The sequence below is a fragment of the Salvelinus namaycush genome, chromosome 32, assembly GCF_016432855.1.
Source record: "Salvelinus namaycush isolate Seneca chromosome 32, SaNama_1.0, whole genome shotgun sequence".
Lineage (NCBI taxonomy): Eukaryota > Metazoa > Chordata > Actinopteri > Salmoniformes > Salmonidae > Salvelinus > Salvelinus namaycush.
Genome location: NC_052338.1, coordinates 22,052,472 through 22,078,574, shown reverse-complemented (window position 1 = coordinate 22,078,574; position 26,103 = coordinate 22,052,472). Strand labels below are relative to the sequence as shown.

Sequence of the window (26,103 nt, the reverse complement as noted above, 5' to 3'; positions counted from 1 at the left end):
ATATAAAGAAGGATTTTATCTAACAAAATGACACTACATGTTATAGCTGGGACCCTTTGGATGACAAATCAGAGGAAGATTTTCAAAAAGTAAGTGAATATTTAATCGCTATTTGTGATTTTATGAAACCTGTGGAAAAACATGTTGATGTAGGTCGCCGTCCTCAAACAATCGCATGGCATGCTTTCACTGTAAACCTTCTGTAAATCAGACAGTGCAGTTAGAATAAACCTCTTACGGGATCAAATTCGACAACATCCGGTGAAATCGGAGCGCGCCAAATTCGAAATACAAAATCGTAATATTAAACATTCATGAAAATACAAGTGTCATACATGATTATTTAGCTCAGAATGTAGGTAATCGAACCACGTTTTCCGATTTACAATAAGCTTTATGGCGAAAGCATAGCATTCGATTATCTGAGGACAGCGCCTCACAACAACATATGTTTTCGAACCAGCACAGGCTTCACAAAATCATAAATAGCAATAAAATAAATCACTTACCTTTGAAGATTTTCCTCTGTTTGCAATCCCAAGGATCCCAGCTACACAATGAATGGTCGTTTTGTTCGATAAAGTCCTTCTTTTTTATTTCCCAAAAAGTATGTTTAGTAGGCGTCATTGAGTTCAGTAATCCACCCGTTCAACATGCAGACAAAGAAGTCCCAAAAGTTACCGGTAAAGTTCGTCCAAACAAATCAAACGATGTTTCTAATTAATCCTCAGGTAGTCTAATATCTTGTGCATCTCCGGCGCGGCCCACGCTTGGATTGCGTCCTACCTGACAGGTCGCTCCTACCAGGTGGCGTGGCGAGAATCTGTCTCCGCACCACGTGCTCTCACCACTGGTGTCCCTCAGGGCTCTGTTCTAGGCCCTCTCCTATTCTCGCTATACACCAAGTCACTTGGCTCTGTCATATCCTCACATGGTCTCTCCTATCATTGCTATGCAGACGACACACAATTAATCTTCTCCTTTCCCCCTTCTGATAACCAGGTGGCGAATCGCATCTCTGCATGTCTGGCAGACATATCAGTGTGGATGACGGATCACCACCTCAAGCTGAACCTCGGCAAGACGGAGCTGCTCTTCCTACCGGGGAAGGACTGCCCGTTCCATGATCTCGCCATCACGGTTGACAACTCCATTGTGTCCTCCTCCCAGAGCGCTAAGAACCTTGGCGTGATCCTGGACAACACCCTGTCGTTCTCAACTAACATCAAGGCGGTGGCCCGTTCCTGTAGGTTCATGCTCTACAACATTCGCAGAGTACGACCCTGTCTCACACAGGAAGCGGCGCAGGTCCTAATCCAGGCACTTGTCATCTCCCGTCTGGATTACTGCAACTCGCTGTTGGCTGGGCTCCCTGCCTGTGCCATTAAACCCCTACAACTCATCCAGAACGCCGCAGCCCGTCTGGTGTTCAACCTTCCCAAGTTCTCTCACGTCACCCCGCTCCTCCGCTCTCTCCACTGGCTTCCAGTTGAAGCTCGCATCCGCTACAAGACCATGGTGCTTGCCTACGGAGCTGTGAGGGGAACGGCACCTCCGTACCTTCAGGCTCTGATCAGGCCCTACACCCAAACAAGGGCACTGCGTTCATCCACCTCTGGCCTGCTCGCCTCCCTACCTCTGAGGAAGTACAGTTCCCGCTCAGCCCAGTCAAAACTGTTCGCTGCTCTGGCACCCCAATGGTGGAACAAACTCCCTCACGACGCCAGGTCAGCGGAGTCAATCACCACCTTCCGGAGACACCTGAAACCCCACCTCTTTAAGGAATACCTAGGATAGGATAAAGTAATCCTTTTAACCCCCCCCCCCCCCTTAAAAGATTTAGATGCATTATTGTAAAGTGGTTGTTCCACTGGATATCATAAGGTGAATGCACCAATTTGTAAGTCGCTCTGGATAAGAGCGTCTGCTAAATGACTTAAATGTAAATGTAAATGTAAATTCAGGATACTGCACCCGACCCTAGAAAGGTTAACAAGAATTTAAGCTTTCAACTGAATTAAGACACATGTATGTACGTAAATGTTTAATATCCATAATTTTATGATCATTTATTTGAATTGCGCACCCTCCAGTTTCACCGGAAGTTGTCCCGCTAGAGGGATGCCTAGCCATAATAAGTTTTAACCTAATAAAACCCGTTCTGTATGAATGAGGTTAATGAAGTAGGCCTAATACATTATCAAAGCATATTGGCTATACGCCTGGCCTGGCAATAGCGTTCTTCTCAGACCATACCATATTTCACAACTTGAGCTTTGATAACAAAATAGATCAGTTGATTTAGTACTTGCGAGGCACAGCTGAGCATAAACTGAAATAGTTTGCAAAATAAGCTTTTTTATTTTACTGGACTGATGGTCCCTGCATCTGATGGTCATGGTGCTTTCAAGACAACTGGGAAGTAGGAAAAATAGCGAGGTCAAAGCATGAAATCAGTCAAATCATGACATCCGCTGATCCTCTACACAGGGGCCCCTCAGGGGTGTGTGCTCAGTCCCCTCCTCTACTCCCTGTTCACTCATGACTGCACGGCCAGGCACGACTCCTACACCATCATTAAGTTTGCCGATGACACGACAGTGGTAGGCCTGATAACCGACAACAACGAGCCAGCCTATAGGGAGGAGGTCAGAGACCTGGCCGTGTGGTGCCAGGACAACAACCTCTCCCTCTTTTACACTACTACTACTCTCTGTTGTTATCATCTATGCATAGTCACTTTAATAACTCTACCTACATGTACATAAACTCAGCAAATAAGGACACGTCCTCTCACTGTCAACTGCGTTTATTTTCAGCAAACTTAACATGTGTCAATTTTTGTATGAACATAACAAGATTCAACAACTGAGACATAAACTGAACAAGTTCCACAGACATGTGACGAACAGAAATTGAATAATGTGTCCCTGAACAAAGGAGGGGTCAAAATCAAAAGTACCAGTCAGTATCTGGTGTGGCCACCAGCTGCATTAAGTATTGCAGTGCATCTCCTCCTCATGGACTGCACCAGATTTGTCAGATCTTGCTGTGAGATGTTACCACACTCTTCCACCAAGGCACCTACAAGTTCCCGGACATTTCTGGGGGAATGGCCCTAGCCCTCACCCTCCGACCCAACAGGTCCCAGATATGCTCAATGGGATTGAGATCAGGGCTCTTCGCTGGCCATGGCAGAACACTGACATTCCTGTCTTGCAGGAAATCACGCACAGAATGAGCAGTATGGCTGGTGGCATTGTCATGCTGGAGGGTCATGTCAGGATGAGCCTGCAGGAAGGGTACCACATGAGGGAGGAGGATGTCTTACTTGTAATGCACAGCGTTGAGATTGCCTGCAATGACAACAAGCTCAGTCCGATGATGCTGTGACACACCGCCCCAGACCATGACGGACTCTCCACCTCCAAATCAATCCCGCTCCAGAGTACAGGCCTCGGTGTAACGCTCATTCCTTCGACGATAAACGCGAATCCGACCATCACCCCTGGTGAGACAAAACCGCGACTCGTCAGTGAAGAGCACTTTTTGCCAGTCCTGTCTGGTCCAGCGACGGTGGATTTGTGCCCATAGGCGACGTTGTTGCCGGTGATGTCTGGTGAGGACCTGCCCTACAACAGGCCTACAAACCATCAGTCCAGCCTCTCTCAGCCTATTGCGGACAGTCTGAGCACTGATGAAGGGATTGTGCGTTCCTGGTGTAACTCGGGCAGTTGTTGTTGCCATCCTGTACCTGTCCCGCAGGTGTGATGTTCGGATGTACTGATCCTGTGCATGTGCTGTTACATGTGGTCTGCAACTGCAAGGACGATCAGCTGTCCATCCTCTCTCCCTGTAGTGCTCTCTTAGGCATCTCACAGTACGGATATTGCAATTTATTGCCCTGGCCAAATCTGCAGTCCTCATGCATCCTTGCAGCATGCCTAAGGCACGTTCACGCAGGTGAGCAGGGACCCTGGGCCTCTTTCTGTTTGTGTTTTTCAGAGTCAGTAGAAAGGCCTCTTTTGTGTCCTAAGTTTTCATAACTGTGACCTTAATTGCCTACCGTCTGTAACCTGTTAGTGTCTTAACGACCGTTCCATAGGTGCATGTTCGTTAATTGTTTATGATTCATTGAAGCTTGGGAAACAGTGTTTCAACTCTTTACAATGAAGATCTGTGAAGTTATTTGGATTTTTAAGAATTAGCTTCGAAAGACAGGGCCCTGAAAAAGGGACGTTTCTTTTTTTGCTGAGTTTATTACCTCGACTAACCGGTGCCTCCGCACTTTGACTATGTACCGGTACCCCCCGTATATTGTCTCGCTATTGTTATTTTACTACTGCTCTGTCACGGATCCCTCCGGAACTTTCATTACGCATTATGTCCGTCCGGCGCCGCCGCCGCAACTTTGGCAGCTGCAACTGGGCCATCCGACGTCGCTACAACGGGTCCGTCCGATGATGCCACTTCAGCAGCCACAACTGGTCCGTCCAACGCCACCACAACCGGTCCGTTCGACACCACTGCTACTGGTCCGTTGAATGGCGCTGCATCTTTGGCAGCGGCAACTGGCCCGTCTGGAGACGCCGCAACTTCGGCAGCTGCATCGGGTCCTGATCGACCCGCACTGCGTTCCTGTGATCGTCCTCGAGGCCGGTGTCGTTGCGCTGAGGGAGGTACTGTCACTGATCCTTCTGGAACTTTCATTATGCACACCTGTCCCTTATTCCGACTGATTAGTATTTGTATGTATGTGCCCTTTGGTTTCCATTGGGCGGTCGATTATTGTTACTATGTCCGTTGGTGCGTGTGAGTACCTGTGCTGTGTGTGTTGGACTTTCGTGCCCTTTGGGATTGCGCAGATGATTGCGAGTCTTTTCCTGTGTGTTAATAATTGTGCACGTGTTATTTATTGAAGGTACTCCTCGCTCTTTTGTTTGGGTTTCAACCCTGTGTTTTGTATGGTGTTTGTTTGGTATTCATCCCCGTGCCCTTACACGGCACGCCGTCATTTGGTCTTAATAAAAATAAAAAATAAATTATGCATTCCTGCGCCTGTCTTCCAATCCTTCATGCCAACGTGACATGCTCTCTAATTACTTGTTACTTTTATTTCCTTATTTCTTATTCATATTCATATTTCTTATTCATATTTTTAACTGTTCGTTTGTTCAGAGTTCCCAGTTGTCTTGAACGCACAGAAGTCGGAGATTTCTTAGTTACGAGTTATTAGTTGTTTTGTACACAACATTCGTCTCAGCGGGGGGAGGGAGAAAGCAGCAAAGGGTCCGCCTCTCACGGTCCCTGCTCTCTCCTTCTTTTCCTCCTGTGAGACTGACCAGAGAGAGGGGACACCGTCTTCCACCTGGTGGTGAAACTCGAGTCGCACTGCATCTGCCACATGCACAAATTTATGTTGTTCCTATGACCAGAGAAAGTGAAATATACTTCGATATTAAAATAGATACGACGAGCTGCTAATAATAATAAAAATGCAGGGATATCAATCCAACTGCAGCGGGAGTGGAAGTAAGTTTTGTAATAGTGTTGAATAAAAACAGTGTTGACAGTGCTGAATAAAAACGAATACATGAACTCATTCATAAAAACAGAAGCTCATTGCTGTTTTCTTTGACAGTCGCTCTCTGGTCGTGGTTTTAAAAGTAAAAAGATCTCAAATAGGCTAGTATCAAACTTTACTGTGTCCAGGGTCGTGATATGAGCTATCCGATTGGTCAGCGTAGTAGGCACACTTGATTTAGACACAGATCTCCCAGTCCGCCAGATAGGCAGAGTTTGTCTTTTCAGACATGAAATGGTTCAAAATGGGAACACTTTGCCTAACCGGTGCGCAGGGCTTCTGAATCAAGTGCAAACAGCGGTAGGGGCACTATCGTTGGCTTTTCTACAGAAATGTGTGGTGATCAAGCATTTCTGTAGAATGCCTCGATGGCGACCATTTGGTGTCCACTGTTCTAAACCTTACCCTAACTATCCAAAGAATGTGTGGCCCTTCAAATCTCAAAGAAAAGTGGAATATAGGGAAAGTAAAGTAGACCTGCTCTGCCAACAGATAGGTCCTCCAAACCCCAATGTGTGAGACAGGTGTGATTTAAAAGAGCACCTATCTATTCCCTTGACACAAACTTCTGCTCCCAGCGGTAGAGAACAAGGCTCCCATGTGAAACAAAGAAATACATCACCCAACAACTGCGCTCAAAGGTTTTTATGTCCCAATAATGACAGAGGCAAAGTCAAGACCAACACCCCATGTAAAAACGTGACCCACCATGATGGAAAGGCAGCAGGTCAACGGTGTACCCTACACTCCCTTTCCGGTGGCGGTGTCTTTACGTTCTTTGGCAAGCTCTGGATCTGATGATGGAGGTGAGTGATGACAAAACATCTCTCTCACACAGACCATTGGTCTCTCGCTGATATACCTGGTGTCAGATGCTACTAGACCTATAAAATAAAATGACCCCCTTATGCAAGAAAGTCATAGGGAGGCACCAAGGGCAGCGGTCTACTGTAAGTACTGGAAAGTCCAGCCAATCCAGGATCAGAGCCAAGGAAAGGACACTTGCCTGTAAATAGACTAGGACCAGCAATTTCGAAAAGCACACAGACCCACAGCAATCCTCTATCCATTATACTGGAACTAATTTATCAACAACATAAATTGCATTGATGATACCATAGTTAGTTAATGGGTCCCTTATTAGAAAACCGATTGACTGTAATCTGCATAGCAACAGAAAAAAAAAAAAAGCCATTTACTGTAGGAGTAAATACAATAGGAATGTTCCTGATTTATTTATGGTCCGATAATTAACATAATGACCTGACGAAGATCCGCTTCGGATCGAAACATTGTCAATAAAGCAGTGAATTGTGAGCTTTAACAGTGAGCGGACCTTCTTGTTCTTTACCGATAATGAACATTGCCAGTATAATGAACATGGTCACAGTGCCCACAGAGAAGGAGATTGTACCTTCAATGACCTACATGACCAACAGGGAGAATGGAAAGCGCAGATGAGATTTGAAGCTAAAACTACAGCAGACGTCATTGGACAAAACATTTTGAAATGTGACCTTATTTTGTGCACTGAACAACAATAGGGTTGATGAAAAGGCTGGATAACGACCTCCAACAACCTGAGTATGGGTAAGCATCTCATGATGTCAGTCAGATGTGTAGACCAGAGACAGTGTTGTGGGTTTGTACCCGAGTTGTGAAGACAGATATGAAACGTTGATTTAACAGTCTCCAGCACCAATTGTCAAAATCCCCACACAACACCTCCCATTGTGTGAGGTTATCCCCAGACAAACACAGAGTTCACTGGGTCTCAGTCTACAAAACTGACCACATGCATTCCCTTCAGATCAGTTTTGCTGGTATAACTCCACTCTGGTTGTCCACTCACATTACATAACATCCTGGTTGTACTGTTTGGTTAGTCATCAGATGACTCATTATGAAAAAGCTCTGATTCTCTAGAATCTTAGAGAATTCTAGAGAATCTTAGAGAATTCTAGAAAATCTTTGAAAATTCTAGAGAATTTTTGAGAATTCTAGACTAGAGAATCCTTGAGAATTCTAGACTAGAGAATCCTTGAGAATTCAAGAGAATCCTAGAGAATTACAGGTCTTCTGACATATACCAGCTACAGTACATAGACTGGATCAAATTACACAACTGTACACAGACTTAATCAAAAATCAGCAATAACCTTGTGTTTTCAGATAATAACTTGCTCAGGTGGTGTATTACATTTGAACTAATATGGATCCATCCCCTAGCCAACCTCATGTGCCTCTCCATCACTGCCGCAAGGGGACAATGTCCAAAGGTTAAGAATGATTTCCCAGAAGAGACCTTGACTGAGAGTGACCAACGATGATTCATGTTGACTAAGTACAAAGTAATTTGCAGACAGATACCATTGAAGTAAACCTGCAGTAAAAAGTATTACTTCCAACAAAAAAATTATAGGTGAGTTCATATTGAAGTGGTGTTTTGTGTCTGCTACAAGAATTGAAATCAATATCTCTGTTCCCTTGCAATAATACAGCATTAGGGATTTCTTTATGTCCATAATATCAAGAGAAAGAAGATACAGCTAAAAAGAAATGGTCCTTGTATCCACTGCTGTGAAGATTGTGCAATATCTCTTGAGGCTCACTTTAATGGAAGTGCAATGTACCATCCATTAGTCAGTTGATACCCTGTGTTTACACATACGCTATTCTGCAGACATGCTAAAATGTTTGTATACGCTCTTGGTGCAAACAACCACTGTCACCTACCCACTCTGGTGCAAAAACACACACACACAGACATGTAAGAAATCTAGGTTACTGCAGACATCTGTGGACTGTAACTACTGCACTCTGCACCTGCCTGTGCCACGACGGCAAACTGGGCTCATGGTGATTCAAACAGCTCTTTCATTTGCAGGGAGAGAGCAGTCAGCCTCACACACACATCCCAGTGTGTGTGTGTGTGTGTGTGTGTGTGTGTGTGTGTGTGTGTGTGTGTGTGTGTGTGTGTGTGTGTGTGTGTGTGTGTGTGTGTGTGTGTGTGTGTGTGTGTGCGTGTGTGTGTGCGTGGCTTATCTATGTATACGTGTGTGTGTGTGTGTGTGTGTGTGTGTGTGTGTGTGTGTGTGTGTGTGTGTGTGTGTGTGTGTGTGTGTGTGTGTGTGTGTGTTATTGTGCGTGTGTGTGTGCGTGCGGCCGTGCGTTTGTGTGTGCATGCATGTGTGTGTGTGCACGTGCGTGCGCGCGTGTGTGTGTGTGTGTGTGTGTGTGTGTGTGTGTGTGTGTGTGTGTGTGTGTGTGTGTGTGTGTGTGTGTGTGTGTGTGTGTGTGTGTGTGTGTGTGTGTGTGTGTGTGTACTGATCACAGGCATAATCCTGCTAGTTGTTAATAATCCACCCCTACCTGCTGACCTCATACTGTACTGTTCAGATGTACAGTAGGATCTTAATTTGATCACCCTGTTGCAGCAATGCAGGAAATGTAAAACGCATAGTGTCTTTGAGGTTTAAAAAGGTTGCTGAAGTTTATCATTTACACTTTGAAATTTCAGACTTGATTGTACCTTACAAAACATGTATCAACCCCTACAAAAATGTACATTAATTATAATCGACATAGTAATTCACATTTCCTGTTGCTGCAGCATTATTTTCCTGCTGTAGAAAACTGGCTCAAATTAATATCCTACATCTATATCATTATATTGAACATGGCCAGGTCTTGTCTATTAGCCAGCCTGTGTGAATTCACCCACACTAGACAAAGATAATGACACATTGGGAGAATGGTCTCTTTCTGGGAGAATGTTCTTCAGTGTTCTAATTTCTAATTATATGGCTCAGACTTCATGGAGAGCAAGGTGATTTAATGGAACTTCTGTACTTGATGAATTGCTAGGGACAAGTAAACTAACTGTGGGTACACATACTAATCTGTGATGTGCTATTAGTACGCAGTAGTGATATACCTATATTCAAAGGTAAAACTTTTCCTCCGAGTTTAATCATGGCATAGAAATTGAGACGCAAGTATTTGGTTTGTATAAATTTACACACAAATAAACTCCTTCTGTGTTCACTGGAACGGAACCAAAACAATACATTTTGCCATGACAATTACTCAATGTAGGCTAAGTATGAACATCATCCAGAATGTATAGAGAGAGGGGGGTATGTGTTGCTAGTCCTGGATAAAAAGTATTTGTCGTCTGGATCTCATCACACCGCCACCGCGCGTCGGTTTATCATCCGGCCAGAGCACCAAGGACAGACAGAGTAGGCAGACTACTTACTTTTTCACCAAATATCGTCACTGTATAGGCCTAAGCTAAATAAATGATGTTGTCCTCTGGAGACGTGTTACGGACCGGCATTTTTGTGTCTTCTTAACTATCGTAATAAAGGCAGTTTACTGAGGCCTTGGGCTTGACGACTCAGATGTGAATCGATGGGTGACCAGGATGCAGAGCGCGCGCAGTAGAATATTAATCAGACTTCTAGCAAAGAACGCTGAGTGGGTATCGACAGTGAAAAGGTCTGACTGATCTGAAAAGAGGCTAGCAGGAAAGAGATGACGACAAGACGACACGCATACAGTTGCCTATATGATTGTTGTCGTTCTTGTGCCTACGAAAGATGGGCATCGGGCATCAGCATTAGCTAAAGAAAGTGGTATAGGCTATACAAATTTAATTGCGGGCAGGTGATGTTGACACGCGAAGGCTGACACCCGATATAGGCTACTCCCCTAAATACCATGTTCAGCGTCTACCCTAAATCAGTGCCACCACCACTGATTGTACCAATGTATGCAGCAAACACTATTGTCCAAATCTATCTATTCAATTACGTCAACTTCTTAGCACTTGAATCATCAACACATATTGTCTCAGAAGCATAAACCAAATAAAATGCCTTCTTCGCAGCATGTTTCCAGCCATAATACATGCTTAAACCAAATAAAATGCCTTCTTCACAGCATGATTCCAGCCATAATACATGCTTGGAATCAAACAGACCTAAACCCTCTTATCTTTGCTATATTCTACTAGTATTATAAGAAACCCTGAATATATCAATAGGTCTTAGATAATCAATCCAATATGTTGCAAATTAATGATGCATCTGCATCGATGTGCTTGTGTTTGGTGCCATACGCGCAACAGTTAAATCACAGCCCACCAAAGCCTATAGTCTATTGGCTTTAGGGAAGGCTTATCTACCAGTTAAGGCAACCGTACCAGTATATACAAAAGGACGGTATGGGGTAAAGACATCGTTTTGCTTGGAGTTATTGGAAGAGGAATAGTATTTTAGATGAATAGGTGCCCATATCCATCCCTATATGTCCCCCATATATTCTCTCCTTCAAACACAAGGTAATCAGAAAGATGAGGAACATGTCTGTAGTTGTCTCTGTAGTCTCATTATATAGCCTACATTGTAACGTGCCTTACACTAATGTATAAACCGAGGAGCTTGCACCTCTCATTTGCCATTTACATTTTCTGAAACAAATGTGGTTCATTTCTAATAATTTACAGAAATCATATTTCAAATAAAATAGGTGGATAATGACGAGTATGAAAATGGGTCTGGTAAAATAAAAATAAAAAATGCAGATAGGGGTGCGTAATCTCCCCTAAACAACCCACCGGTTATTAGGCATAAGCAACTCACGTATCCGCTTGAGCATACTGCAAGAATATTTATTGAGCTCTCGCTCAATGCCTGCATTGAACCGGCAGCCTGGCAAGTAAATGCGTCCCCTTAGCTCTAGCCTTTTTTAATGCCTTTTTACTGCACAGACGGATCTTCCCATACAAAAAGACACTATCCTCCTCCAAAAACACAAGTAGTAAGACATGCATTACTACATAGGACATCAAAGGATTTTCCTTACCTCGCACACACGTGACCATCATAAAAAATACGAGATTCCAAAATATAACTCCAGTTTTAATCCTCATTTTTTTAGCTTGTAAAAAGTCCACTGGACCGCATCTAATACATCCTCTCTTGAAAAGCTTTAGGAAGTCCGTCGACCTGATTCGATACCCCTCTATGTCATCTGTTTTCATGTTCCCAATCATGAAGCTAGTTATTCTCTTCTCAATCTCCTCCGTTCCTCAGCCGGTAGCGGTGTGTCTTCGGTTGTGGCTGGCGCGCGGTCACAGCTCGAAGTGAACGGCGATGCTGGGATACCACAGCAACCTTGACGAGGACTCAACCATCTCACCAATAGGGGCAAAACTCTCAGCTCGATTCCTCGCGAGTTGGTACGTTGTTTAAAACGAAGTGTATTTTATTTTTATTTTCTATAGTCAGTGTTTTCTGTGGAAATATCTCACCACATGAGCAGAGATGGTAGGTAACATAGCCATCAAATAAGAACAAAACTGAACCACACGAGTCAAGTGCATTCCCACGGAAATGAATAAATATAGAAAATATTCTCAGTGCCGAAGATATGGTAGGCTAATCTTGGGCCAATAAAAAAGAAAACAAGTATTTTCTTAAAGAAAATCATAAATTGCATGTAGAGTTTTTGTTTTTGCTATCTACACTTCCTGACTGACAACACTATAATTCAGAAAATGTCACGAAACATTAATAGTAGGCCTTAGTGTGTTCCGTTTGTTGGAGATGACGATTCAAGAAACAACGCCATCCTTTCCATTGAAATAGAATAGTGGCATGAAAGTTAAATTGCAGTGGCTGAATTGGTGCAGACTATGTTTAATCTAACCAATTGCAGTTATTTAATCGTAATTTCGTGTAATTACACTGACATACGTCATCCTCTAAAACACTGGTGACACCTTGCTTCCGAATTAAACCCTCTGCATATTCTACCGCATTTGAATCAGAAGATACATTGCATCTGCCCGGATTTAACTTCCTCTTTCAATTTTCAAGTTTAGTCATTTCCAGGATTAAGGAGCAGTGTAGAAGGACGCTCCTGCCATCTACAGGCTATGAGCCCCGTCAAATTCTCTCCCCATTGACCAGACTGAATTTCTCTCTCGCTCTCTCTTTCACTCTCCCTCCCACCCTGCCATCTACAGGCTATGAGCCCCGTCAAATTATCTCCTCAATGACCAGACTGACTCTTTCTTGCTCCAACCCCACCCCTCTCTCCCACACCCCACACACACGGCCTACATATTTGGCAAATTCGACCATTTTAATATGTGTCCTATTTAGCCTAGGCTACTTTGTGATCTCACATTCACTTTACCATCTACTGTCGTCCCTGTTTTTTTTCCCTCAATTTTACACATGACTTAAAACAAAAACACATTTTTAGTTGTTAATTCGGTAGTATATTTTGCCAGCACTGCGCACCATAGGCTACGTGTGTGTTTAAAAAAAAATCATACTGTATAATTAGGAAGAGCTCGTGAAGGCGCGAGTGTGTTGGAACTCTCCAAGGTGCTGAAGTATGTCCGATGCGCCCAGGCTGCATATTGCATTATCCAAATCAATGTCGGTGTGCTTGTTCATGTTCATGTTCTGCATGAGATGATAGGGAGAGATGCACCCAATGCAAAATATTTGACGATTCCCGACAAGGAAACTACAATAAATGGGCATTTCGAGCATTTTGTTTCAAGAGGAGAGAGGGAAATCGTCCACTCCTAGCACAAAACGTCTTCCCGTCTCGAAGATCGACTTTGACTTCGCACTTGCATTTTAATGAACCCAAAGCCACATAGCCCACATTTAGGAGCGCCCCAGCAGCCTGTTTCTGCAGACACGGTTTGCCTCTTCGCACAGACGTGGGCTGCTTGCACTGAGCTGCATGTTCAGTCTAATATAATGCTTGCCAACAAAATGTCATAATGAACATTTCCAAGACGGCTGATACAAGCGACTAGATTCATCTGCACGCGATGGATTCGATTCGTAATAGATTCTCATTGATCAAACTGACGTCGTGTGCACGTCGTCACACGCACTCTCCCACCGCACAGTCCCATCACTCTTCACTCTGTCCTACATTCTGTCCCGTTTTTGTTTTAATTTGCAACAAATCTGTTCGGGTCAAGATAATTACATGTGGTTGGTGCTTCTTTATGTGCCTGTGCTTCTGTGCACATTTGAAGACAATGATTTAAAAAGTTGGACATTTGACCTTTGATGATTGCATAGCCTAATTAAACACAATTACAGGTCATTTAAATAATTTGGTTTCATTCTCCAAACCATAAATTCCATATATTTCCAACCACCTGAATCCCCAAAACCATTTCTTTCCTTTGGACTTTTCACTGTTGTGACAGAGATAGTTAGTTTGTGTCGCCTCTGGGCAAGGGTTTAGTTCACACGCTACAATACATGCTCTTTGGAATAGGTCTATACTTGCTGCTGGAAAACTCTCCTCCCTCGTCGCTTCCCTTTCTCTCTCTCTCCCTCCCGCTCCCCCTCCCTCCAAGTCCAAACCAACAGTTATTCAAATTCCTCATCAGCCCCTATCCACAGATTAATGCTGTGGTCCCACGCCCCTTCGAACAATGTAAAGGGCAACAAATCAAATCCAGCCATGATCATATGATCTTTCAGCATGGCGACTCGGCTCCGTCACCGAGCAGAACAGAGCCAGTGTTGAGCTGAGCGCAGGGGGGAAATCAGCCGAGGATGAATTACGACTACACCTCATCAAACTCACATTCATCTCCTCACTGAGGGTTGGGTACAGTAGATAGCTGCGACCTCCGTACCCCTCCACGTCCCTACTGAATCTCAAAGGACTATACTTTATTTCCAACCATAGATGTATGGTTCCTACCTGCACTGTTTGTAGAAAAAATAAATAGCAATCTGAGACTATTACTGAATTGACCATTCAGAAGCTCTTCCCTGTTGTTTTCTGAGTAAGGGAGATAACAGGAGGGATACATTCATGATAAAGGCTCCCCTCAGTCAGAAAGTGTGCCCTTGTAGCTTTTGTGTTTCAAGACAAGACGCCATATTGTTGGCCCATATGTCAATGGTGGGTAGGACAATTCGAAGCTGACATGGAACATCTGATTCAGCGACAACAATGATGTCACAGGACTCCTCATTCACCAAGTATTGTAACTTCAAATAAATCCCCAGCATCATCGTTAATAGGTTCATAAGCATCGAGTTGTTAATAACATGTTGCAGTTGAAACAACAACAAAGTGGACACCCTGCCAGTTGTCATGCTAAACAGCTGAGACATTTCCTGTAGTGCAGGAAAATTACCAGCAAATAAGAGTGATCAAATTGAGATCCTACATCTCTATAGTTCTAACCTAAAGTAGCAGGCATAAAATAAAACACCTGAGCGGAGTTACCACACCCGGTTAACAACGGCAAAAGAAGATAGTTTTAATTAGCTGTAGGCTTATCCCTGAAAACTGGATACTGTACATCCAGTGGTTGGCATATACAGTGCATTCGGTAAGTATTCAGACCCCTTGGTCTTTTCCACATTTTGTTACATTACAGCCTTATTCTAAAATTGATTAAATATTTTTTCCCCCTCATCAATCTACACACAATACCCCATAATAACAAAGCAAAAACAGTTTTTTTTAATACATTTTTTTAGTTGACAAAATATCACTTTTACATAAGTATTCAGACCCTTTATTCAGTACTTTGTTGAAGCACCTTTGGCAGGGATTACAGCCTTGATTCTTCTTGGGTTTGAAGCTACAAGTTTGGCACACCTGTATTTTTTGGATTTTCTCCCATTCTTCTTTGCATATTCTCTCAAGCTCTGTCAGGTTGGATGGGGAGCATCACTGCACAGCTATTTTCAGGTCTCTCCAGAAATGTTAGACTGGGTTCAAGTCCGGGTGCTGGCTGGGCCACTCAAGGACCTTCAGAGACTTGTCCCGAAGCCACTCCTGCGTTGTCTTGGCCCCAGTCTGAGGCCCTGTGTCACGTTCCTGACCTGTTTTCTGTTATTTTTGTATGTGTTTAGTTGGTCAGGGCGTGAGTTGGGGTGGGCATTCTATGTTTTGTGTTTCTATGTTTAGGTCAGGTGTAATTAGCCTTATATGGTTCTCAATCAGGGACAGGTGTTTGACGTTTCCTCTGATTGAGAACCATATATAGGTAGGCTGTTCACACTGTTTGTTTGTGGGTGATTGTCTCCTGTGTCCGTATATGTTACCACACGGGACTGTATCGTTTGTTTGTAGTCTGTTCCTGTTCGTGAGTTCTTCGTGTATTTATGTAAGTTCCATGTTCAGGTCTGTCTACGTCATTTTGTTATTTTGTAGTTTGTTGAAGTGTTTTCGTTTTTCGTTTTTACTTTAATAAACTTCATTATGTCAAATTATCACGCTGCGCTTTGGTCCAATCCCTACTCCTCCTCTTCGTCTGAAGAGGAGGAGGACAGCCGTTACAGAATCACCCACCAACCATGGATCAAGCAGCGTGATAGGAACCAGCAACAGCGGCCAAAAACCAGGACTCGTGGACTTGGGAGGAAATATTGGACGGAAAGGGACCCTGGGCTCAACCAGGAGAATATCGCCGCCCCAAAGCTGAGCTGGAGGCAGCGAAAGCAGAGAGGCGGCGTTTCGAGGAGCTAGCTCGGAAGCAGGAGAAGGATCTGGGCTACACTACGTGGGAGGAGATCGACAGGTGGGCGATCAACCCAGGGCGAGTGCCGGAGCCCGCCTGGGATTCTCTGGCGCAGTGCGAGGAGGGATACCGGCGAATGGAGGCAGCACGACGACGCGGTAGGAAGCCTGTGAGTAAACCCCAAAAATGTATTGGGGGGGGGCTAAGAGGGAGAGTGGCGAAGTCAGGTAGGAGACCTGCGCCCACTCCCTGTACTTACCGTGGAGAGCGAGAGTACGGGCAGACACCGTGTTACGCAGTAGAGCGCATGGTGTCTCCTGTACGTGTGCATAGCCCGGTGCGGTACATACCAGCTCCTCGTATCGGCCGGGCCAGATTGAGCATTGAGCCAAGTGCCATGAAGCCGGCTCTACATATCTGGCCACCAGTGCGTCTCCTCGGGCCGGCTTACATGGCACCAGCCTTACGCATGGTGTCCCCGGTTCGCCTACATAGCCCGGTGCGGGTTATTCCACCTCCCCGCACTGGTCGGGCGACGGGGAGCATACAACCAGGTAAGGTTGGGCAGGCTCAGTGCTCAAGGGAGCCAGTACGCCTGCACGGTCCGGTATTTCCGGCGCCACCTCCCCGCTCCAGCCCAGTACCACCTGTGCCTACACCACGCACCAGGCTTCCAGTGCGTCTCCAGAGCCCTGTTCCTCCTCCACGCACTCTCCCTGTGGTGCGTGTCTCCAGCCCAGTGCCTCCAGTTCCGGCACCACGCATCAAGCCTCTTGTGCGTCTCCAGAGCCCGGTACGCACTGTTCCTTCTCCCCGTACTCGCCCTGATGTGCGTGCCCTCAGCCCGGTACCACCAGTTCCGGTACCACGCACCAGGCCTATAGTACGCCTTGAGAGTCCAGTGTGCCCTGTTGTTGTTCCCCGCACTAGCCTGATGGTGCTTGTCCTTAGCCCGGTACCTCCAGTTCCGGTACCACGCACCAGGCCTACAGTGCGTCTCAGCCGGCCAGAGTCTGCCGTCTGCCCAGCGGCGCCTGAACTGCCCGTCTGCCCAGCGGCGCCTGAACTGCCCGTCTGCCCAACGGCGCCTGAACTGCCCGTCTGCCCAACGCCGTCTGAACTGTCCGTCTGCCAAGCGCCGCATGAACTGCCCGTCGGTACTGAGCCTTCAAAGCCGCCCGTCTGCCATGAGCCTGCAAAGCCGCCCGTCTGCCATGAGCCTTCAGAGCCGTCCGCCAGACAGGAGCCGCTAGAGCCTTCCGCCAGACAGGAGCCGCTAGAGCCTTCCGCCAGACAGGAGCAGCCAAAGCCTTCCGCCAGACAGGATCAGCCAGAGCCTTCTGCCAGACAGGATCAGCCAGAGCCTTCCGCCAGACAGGATCAGCCAGAGCCTTCCGCCAGACAGGATCAGCCAGAGCCGTCAGCGAGCCATGACCAGCCAGAGCCGTCAGCGAGCCATGACCAGCCAGAGCCATCAGCGAGCCATGACCAGCCAGAGCCGTCAGCGAGCCATGACCAGCCAGAGCCGTCAGCGAGCCATGACCAGCCAGAGCCGTCATCCAGCCATGACCAGCCAGAGCCGTCATCCAGCCATGACCAGCCAGAGCCGTCATCCAGCCATGACCAGCCAGAGCCGTCATCCAGCCATGACCAGCCAGAGCCGTCATCCAGCCAGGATCCGCCAGAGCCGTCATCCAGCCAGGATCCGCCAGAGCCGTCATCCAGCCAGGATCCGCCAGAGCCGTCATCCAGCCAGGATCCGCCAGAGCCGTCATCCAGCCATGACCAGCCAGAGCCGTCAGCCAGTCCGGAGCTGCCCCTCAGTCCGGAGCTGCCCTTCACTTCGGAGCTGCCCTTCACTTCGGAGTTGCCCCTCATTCTGGTGTTGCCCCTCATTCTGGTGTTGCCCCTCATTCTGGTGTTGCCCCTCATTCCGGTGTTGCCCCTCATTCCGGTGCTGCCCCTCATTCCGGTATTGCCCCTTAGTCCGGTGCTGCCCCTTAATCCAGTGGGGTTAATTTGGAGGGTGGTCATTGGGAGGAGGCTAAAAAAGCGGGGATTTATTATGGTGGGATGGGGACCACGCCCAGAGCCTGAGCCGCCACCGTGGACAGATGCCCACCCAGACCCTCCCCTAGACTTTTGGTGGTGCATCCGGAGTTCGCACCTTGAGGGGGGGGTTCTGTCACGTTCCTGACCTGTTTTCTGTTATTTTTGTATGTGTTTAGTTGGTCAGGGCGTGAGTTGGGGTGGGCATTCTATGTTTTGTGTTTCTATGTTTAGGTCAGGTGTAATTAGCCTTATATGGTTCTCAATCAGGGACAGGTGTTTGACGTTTCCTCTGATTGAGAACCATATATAGGTAGGCTGTTCACACTGTTTGTTTGTGGGTGATTGTCTCCTGTGTCCGTATATGTTACCACACGGGACTGTATCGTTTGTTTGTAGTCTGTTCCTGTTCGTGAGTTCTTCGTGTATTTATGTAAGTTCCATGTTCAGGTCTGTCTACGTCGTTTTGTTATTTTGTAGTTTGTTGAAGTGTTTTCGGTTTTCGTTTTTACTTTAATAAACTTCATTATGTCAAATTATCACGCTGCGCTTTGGTCCAATCCCTACTCCTCCTCTTCGTCTGAAGAGGAGGAGGACAGCCGTTACACCCTGAGCACTCTGGAGCAGATTTTCATCAAGAATCTCACTGTACTTTGCTCCGTTCATCTTTCCCTCAATCCTGACTAGTTTCCCAGTCCCTGCCGCTGAAAAACATCCCCACAGCATGATGCTGCCACCACCATGCTTCACTGTAGGGTTGGTATTGGGTTTCCTCCAGACGTGACGCTTGGCATTCAGGCCCAAGAGTTGAATCTCGTTTTCATCAGACCAGAGCCTCTTGTTTCTCATGGTCTGACAGTCCTTTAGGTGCCTTTTGGCAACTCCAAGCGGGCTGTCATGTGCCTTTTACTGAGGAGTGGCTTCCGTCTGGCCACTCTACCATAAAGGCCTGCTTGGTGGAGTGCTGCAGAGATGGTTGTCCTTCTGGAAGGTTCTCCCATTTCTACAGAGGAGCTCTGTCAGAGTGACCATTGGGTTCTTGGTCACCTCCCTGACCAAAGCCCTTCTCCCCCAATTGCTCAGTTTGGCCGGGAGGCCAGCTCTAGAAAGAGTCTTGGTGGTTCCAAACTGCTTCCATTTAGGAATGATGGAGGCCACTGTATTCTTGGGGACCTTCAGTGCTGCAGACATTTTCTGGTATCCTTCCTCAGATCTGTGCCTCGACACAATCCTGTCTCGCAGCTCTACGGACAATTCCTTTGACCTCATGGCTTGGTTTTTGCTCTGACATGCACTGTCAACTGTGTCAACTACTTTATATAGACAGGTGTGTGCCTTTCCAAATCATGTCCAATCAATTTAATTTACCACTAGTGGACTCCAATCAGGTTGTAGAAACATCTCAAGGATGATCAATGGAAACAGGATCTCGAGACTCATAGCAAATGGTCTGAATACTTACAGTATGTAAATAAGGTATTTCTGTTTTGAGGTTTAATGCATTTGCAAACATTTCCAAAAACCTTTGTCACTTTGTCATTGTGGGGTATTGTTTGTAGATTGATGAGGAAAAAATATAATTTAATCCATTTTAGAATAAGGCTGTAATGTAACAAAATGTGTAAAAATGGAAGGGGTTTGAATACTTTCCGAATGCAATGTATATAGCAGTGGTCACAAACCTTTTCTGAGTCAAGATCATTTTTGCAGTCAAAAAGAAAGCAGAGATCTACCACTCAGAATCTAAAAAAAAACATGACTTAAAATAATGTACATTCATCTAATAAAAACAGTTCTGTAGGAATGAGGTTTGTGCAGCAGACCTAATATATTTTCACAGCATATTAGCTATATTGTTCTTCTTAGAAAATATTATATTTCATAACTCAAGCTTTGATAATAGATCAGTTATACTCAGCACTTGTGAGGCACAGCTGAGTATAACAAATCATTGACACATTCAGTCAGTCAACAGCGCATTCGTCAAAGAGGTACTCTAGAAAATGCCACGCACTGCTCACTTACGCCTTGTGCACACCGGTTGTGCCAAACTGAATGTGTTCTGGCAGAAGTCCATTCATTTCATTGGTAGGAAATCCGCACCGCTGCGATTTATCAGATGGACTAAGTTGGGTGTGTGCACTGCGTGACACTACGCGCAGTGTGACACATGCGTTGGATTTTTTTCAATTTGTACATTGCTTTGCCGTACTGTACCAGGTGGTTTCCGGTAAAGTTTCTAATGTGTATCGTGATTCTTTTTTATTGGGATGGCGCGCATGTATTCTGGAGACTACATAAGAAGTACTCTATGGCAATAACCTGTGTGCGTGCAGCGTTAGTGCAGGGCACTTTTGACATTTTTTGGGAACTATCTGTTGTTCCATGCAGTTAATTATCCAATCTGTTATCCAATATGTTTTTATGGGCTAATATGTCATCCAATATTTTTTTATATATATAATGAAGGGGCCTTGAAATTCAAAATCAAATAGCTAAATAATCCTTTGTATGACCTTAAAAACAATTCCATATAGTGTCACACCCTGTTTCACCTGTCGTTGTGATTGTCTCCACCCTCCTCCAGGTGTCGCCTATCTTCCCCATTATCCCCTGTGTATTTATACCTGTGTTCTCTGTTTGTCTGTTGCCAGGTTGTTTTGTTTTGTCAAGCCTACCAGCAGTTTTCCCTCTGCTCCTGTCTCTCGATTGTTCCTGTTTCCTAGTTTTCCTGGTGTTGACCATTCTGCCTGCCCTGACCCTGAGCCTGCCTGCCGTCCTGTACCTTTGCCCAACCTTTTTGAATTACTGACCTTTGCCTGCCCTGACCCTGCCTGCTGTCCTCTACCTTTGCCCCACCTATCTGGATTACAGACCTCTGCCTGCCCTTGACCTGCCTTTTGCCTACCCCTGTTCGATTAATAAACTGTTGTTACTTCGATGTTGTCTGCATCTGGGTCTTACCTGAAACGTGATATATAGCTTTTCTAATATATCCTTGAACTATTGGAAATCACTTGGTCTCCTGCATACCTATCACTGCCCTTGGCCGTGAGACCCTGTAGGCCTACCCTCAGACAACCTCATTGTCTGTCTTTCTCTCTCCCCTCTCTTTCTCTCTCTCTTTTCTGTCACACAATTTTATATCCAATACATTATACTACTATGCATAAGAAATCTAAACAATCCACTTGATTCACATGTAGAACATGTGTTATCTGCAATAGACTATGTCACATATCCTCAACATTATCTACCCTTCTCCCTCTGCATGCTTCTTTACATTCACACCCAGTCTCAGTCAGATATTAGCAAAAGCCATGAAGGAAGTCGCTTATTTGCACGATCCGTCCAGGCATGAGTAGGAGGCTAGCCGTGGCTAGCCTGAGAAGCATCAGTGCAGAAGGCACACTCTCAGTGCAGTAGGCCACAGATTGCAAAGCCTGCCTGGTAGGTGGAGTTTTTCTTTTCAGTCATGAAATGGTTCAACATGGGAACACTTTGCCTACCCGGTGGTGCGCAGGGCTTCAGAATGAAGTGCACCAACCGCAAACAGCGCAACAAGAATTTTAAAAGAGGAGCGCAAGCCTTTATCGTTGGCTTTTCCACAGAAATGTTTGGTGATCGACTAGGAATGTCTTGAAGATCGTGATCGACAGGTTGGTGACCACTGATATACAGTATATTGTTCTAGGTTAAACTATGTTTTGAGGGTTATACAGTCTTGGTTAAGAATTGCATTGTTTACAAACAATGGAGTAAAACATGCTTATATTTTGGGTTCTGATGGGGTACAATGTTGATCTAAGCTCATAAGACATTTATAAGTTATATTCTTCAAGAATCAATGGGTATGCCATTAATTGAAAAGTTCAATTGCTGAATCAATTGCAGATAGCCCTTTAATAATAACCTGTTATGGATCCTCAAAGTGTGTCAAAGTGAAAGAGATCTCACCTGTCTGTTTTAGAGAAAGGCTGGTTGAAGAGGAGATGCTTAAGGCTATTCTGACTGGCCATGGAGATCAGGGTGCTTAGGATTCGGACTAAAACTCTCTGACCTCATTTATACACTTCATTAACCCAAGAGCACAGTGAGCTGAGCTCTAGTGAGTTGTGAGCATCCGCCGTGCTGAAACATATTTATCACATGTCATCGGTGACGCCGGCTAGCCTCTTACTCCTGCCTGGAAGGACTGTGCAAATAAGCGACTTCCTTTATGGCTTTTGCTAATATCTGACTGAGACTGGGTGTGAATGTAAAGAAGCATGCAGAGGGAGAAGGGTAGATAATTTGAGGATATGTGACATAGTCTATTGCAGATATCACATGTTCTACATGTGAATCAAGTGGATTGTTAAGATTTCTTATGCATAGTAGTATAATGTATTGGATATAAAATTGTGTGACAGAAAAGAGAGAGAGAAAGAGAGGGGAGAGAGAAAGACAGACAATGAGGTTGTCTGAGGGTAGGCCTACAGGGTCTCACGGCCAAGGGCAGTGATAGGTATGCAGGAGACCAGGTGATTTCCAATAGGTCAAGGATATATTAGTTAAGCTATATGGAATTGTTTTAAGAAGGTCATGCCAAGGATTATTTAGCTATTTGATTTTGAATTTTAAGACCACTGGAATATATATATATTTTAAATTTAATTAAAAAACTGTTTGGCCTTACTGCTGTTAGCCAATAAAAACACATTGACTAACATATTCACTACAAGGAACAACAGATAGTCCCCCAAAAATATCAAAAGTGTCCTGCACTAACTCTGCACGCAAACAGGTTATTGCCATAAAGTACATTTTACTTAGTCTTCACAATGCATGCGCTACACATCCCAATAAAAAATAATCACGCTACACATTAGCAACTTTTACGGTGGTCTACTACTGGTACCGTACGGCAAAGCAACACACAAACTGAAAAAAATACAAAACATGTGACACACTGTCCGTAGTTAATAAACACAGTGCACACACCCAACCTAGTCCATCTGATAAATCGCAGCGGTGCGGATTGCCTACCAATGAAATGAATGGACTTCTGCCAGAACGCATTCAGTTAACGCACAACCGGTGTGCACAAGGCATAAATGAGCAGTGTCGTGGCATTTTCTAGAGTATCTCTTTGACGAATGCGCTGTTGACTGACCGAATGTGTCAAGGATTTTGCAGCAGGCACAACAATATAGTATTTCATCACCTCCCTGTTGCAAGGGCTTTAGATATCCCACTGTTAAACAAAACCCTCAAGCTTCAAGCTTTTTTTGTATAAGCCGTTTTTAGTGAATGACATTGATGTTTTATTTTATTTTATTATGTTGTCTAAGTGGTAGCCTCGTAGATCATATTGTTCTATGTTTGACGCTGGCATTAAACAGGGATATGGACTTGGATAATAAACGTGTGCACTATTTCCATACAAAGTAAAGTTAGAAAATCCTGCAAATGGATGATATGTTTGGAGAAACCCAAAGGCTACAGTGATTATGATGAGTGATGATTATGAAGAGGAGGAAGATGGAAAGGCTATTTGAGAGCCTCTCTCTTTTTAGTCTCTTTTTCCAAATCGAATGGGAAGACAGGTGAGTGGGTTCCCATCAGATTGCCCATGGCCACTTTTGTGAGAAAGGGGCTTAAATCATTATAGGTTTGTAATCTATCATTTATGTAAAAAATATATATTTTTAATGAAATCAGACCCTTTTGCCCATGCACTAGAACGCAACTCCATGGCTTAGTAGGAGGGGAGCAATTTTATAAGGTCTAAATATACCACAGTAATGGTGAGCCAGCCAGATTAATGGAATAATTATTATTTTTATTTTATTTATTTTTTTAAATCAACTTTATTTAACCAGGTAGGCTAGTTGAGAACAAGTTCTCATTTGCAACTGTTATATTTATAACATGTGAAGAAATACCTCTAGTCCTCTAACCTACAAGGACCAACACCAACTCCCCTCTCTGACTGAGGTCCATACATGTTAAAGTTAAATACAGGTAAAAACATTTTATTTTATTTATAATGTTAGAGTTCCATTAGGCATGAATAGTTGTGTTCCTCCAATGGAATTCAGTTTTTTAAAACTACATAATTCAAACACGCCCTGACCATAGAGAGCCCTTGTTTCTCTATGGTGTAGTAGGTCAGAGCGTGACTAGGGGGTATTCTAGTTTATAATTTCTATGTTGTGTCCTAGTTTATATTTTCTATGTTGGTGTTTTTGTATGATTCCCAATTAGAGGCAGCTGGTAATCGTCTCTAATTGGGGATCATATTTAAGTAGCTATTTTTCCCACCTGTGTTTGTGGGATATTGTTTTGTGTTTGTGCATGTGCACCACGTAGTCACGTTTAGTTGTTCGTTTATTGATTTATTGTTTTTTCTTTAAGTTTCACTTTGCAATAAATATGTGGAACTCAAAATCCGCTGCGCCTTGGTCCCGTTCTTACGACAACCATGACAGAACATCCCACCAACAAAGGACCAAGCAGCGTGAAAATGAGGTAAGGAAGTTTTGGACTTGGGAGGACATGAGAGGACACGAGACCCTTCCTTGGCGGGACTCGCCAAGGAGCATGGAAGGACAGCGACGACACCGGGGAGCACGGCCACAGAAACCCCAAGATTTTTTGGGGGGGGGTGCACATGGAGCTGGCGGTCGAGCAGCGGAGAGTGCCAGATCCTGTTTGGGAGTCGGAGGAGGAATTTGATGAAAGATTCCGGAGAGAGCGATGAGCGATGGTAGCGATGAGAATGCTGCCGTACAGGCGTGCTGAAGAGCGTGACACCAGTCCGGTGCCATCTGCACCAGTTTCACGCATCTGGCCTCCAGTGCGCCTCCGCAGTCCGGTACGTCCTGTGCCCGCTTCCCGCACTCTCCCTGAAGTGCGTGTCACCAGTCCGGTATCACCTGTGCCGGCTCCACACACTAGGCCTCCAGTGCGCCTCCCCAGTCCGGTATGTCCTGTGCCCGCTCCCGCACTCTACCTGAAGTGCGTGTCACCAGTCCGGTGCGTGTCAACATCCGCTGCGCCTTGGTCCCGTTCTTATGACAACCGTGACATAGAGACATGTCTTTTTGATGGAAGATCATTTAATCTCAATCATAGACATTTGATAAACTGGCCGGTGAGTGTATATAGCTAATTAGGTACACCCATCTAGTACCGGGTCAGACCCCCTTTGCCTCGGGGAATTCTACAAAGTGTCGGAAACGTTCCACAGGGATGTTGATCCATGCTGACGCAATGGCGTCACGGAGTTGCTGCAGATTGGACAGCGGTACATTCATCCTGTGAACAGCCCGTTCCATCTCATCCCAAAGATGCTCTATTAGGTGGAGGTCTGGGGACTGCAAAGGCCACTCAAGTAAACTAAACTAGCTGTCATGTTCCAGGCAATGTTTTTCCTTTCTTCAACTGTCCAGTGTTGGTGATCACGTGCCTACTGGAGCCGCTTCTTCTTGTTTTTAGCTGATAGGAGTGGACCCGGTGTGGTCGTCTGCTGCAATAGTTCATCCGTGACAAGAATGGACAAGTTGTGCATTCCGAAATGCTGTTCTGTATACCTTTGTTCTACTGCGCCACTATTTGTCTGCTTGTGGCCCGCCTGTTAGCTTGCATGATTCTTGCCATCTCCTTTGACCTCTCTCATCAACAAGCTGTTTTCGCCCACAGGACTGCCACTGACTGTTTTTTGATTGTCGCACCATTCTCTGTAAACTCTAGACACTTTCGTGTGTGAAAAGCCCAGGAGGATGGACGTTTCTGAGATACTGGATCCGGCGCGCCTGGCACAGACGATCATACCACGCTCAAAGTGGTATGATTGTTTTCGTGGTATGATTGCTTAGGCCACTCATTCTGTCTGTAGGAGCAATCCATTTTCGTGAACGGGGTGGTGTACCTAATAAACTGTCCATTG

The 26,103-nt window shown here is 45.2% G+C and overlaps 1 protein-coding gene across 1 annotated transcript in view; it reads right to left on the bottom strand.

The window, feature by feature from the left end:
- LOC120027058 (CUB and sushi domain-containing protein 3-like) overlaps positions 1–11,633 on the bottom strand; it is a 704,521-nt gene extending 692,888 nt beyond the window's left edge. The window contains exon 1 of the mRNA XM_038971903.1: positions 11,456–11,633. Coding sequence (XP_038827831.1) covers positions 11,456–11,633 — 178 coding nt within the window. The remainder of the gene's footprint in view (positions 1–11,455) is intronic.
- Positions 11,634–26,103: the final 14,470 nt, after the last annotated feature.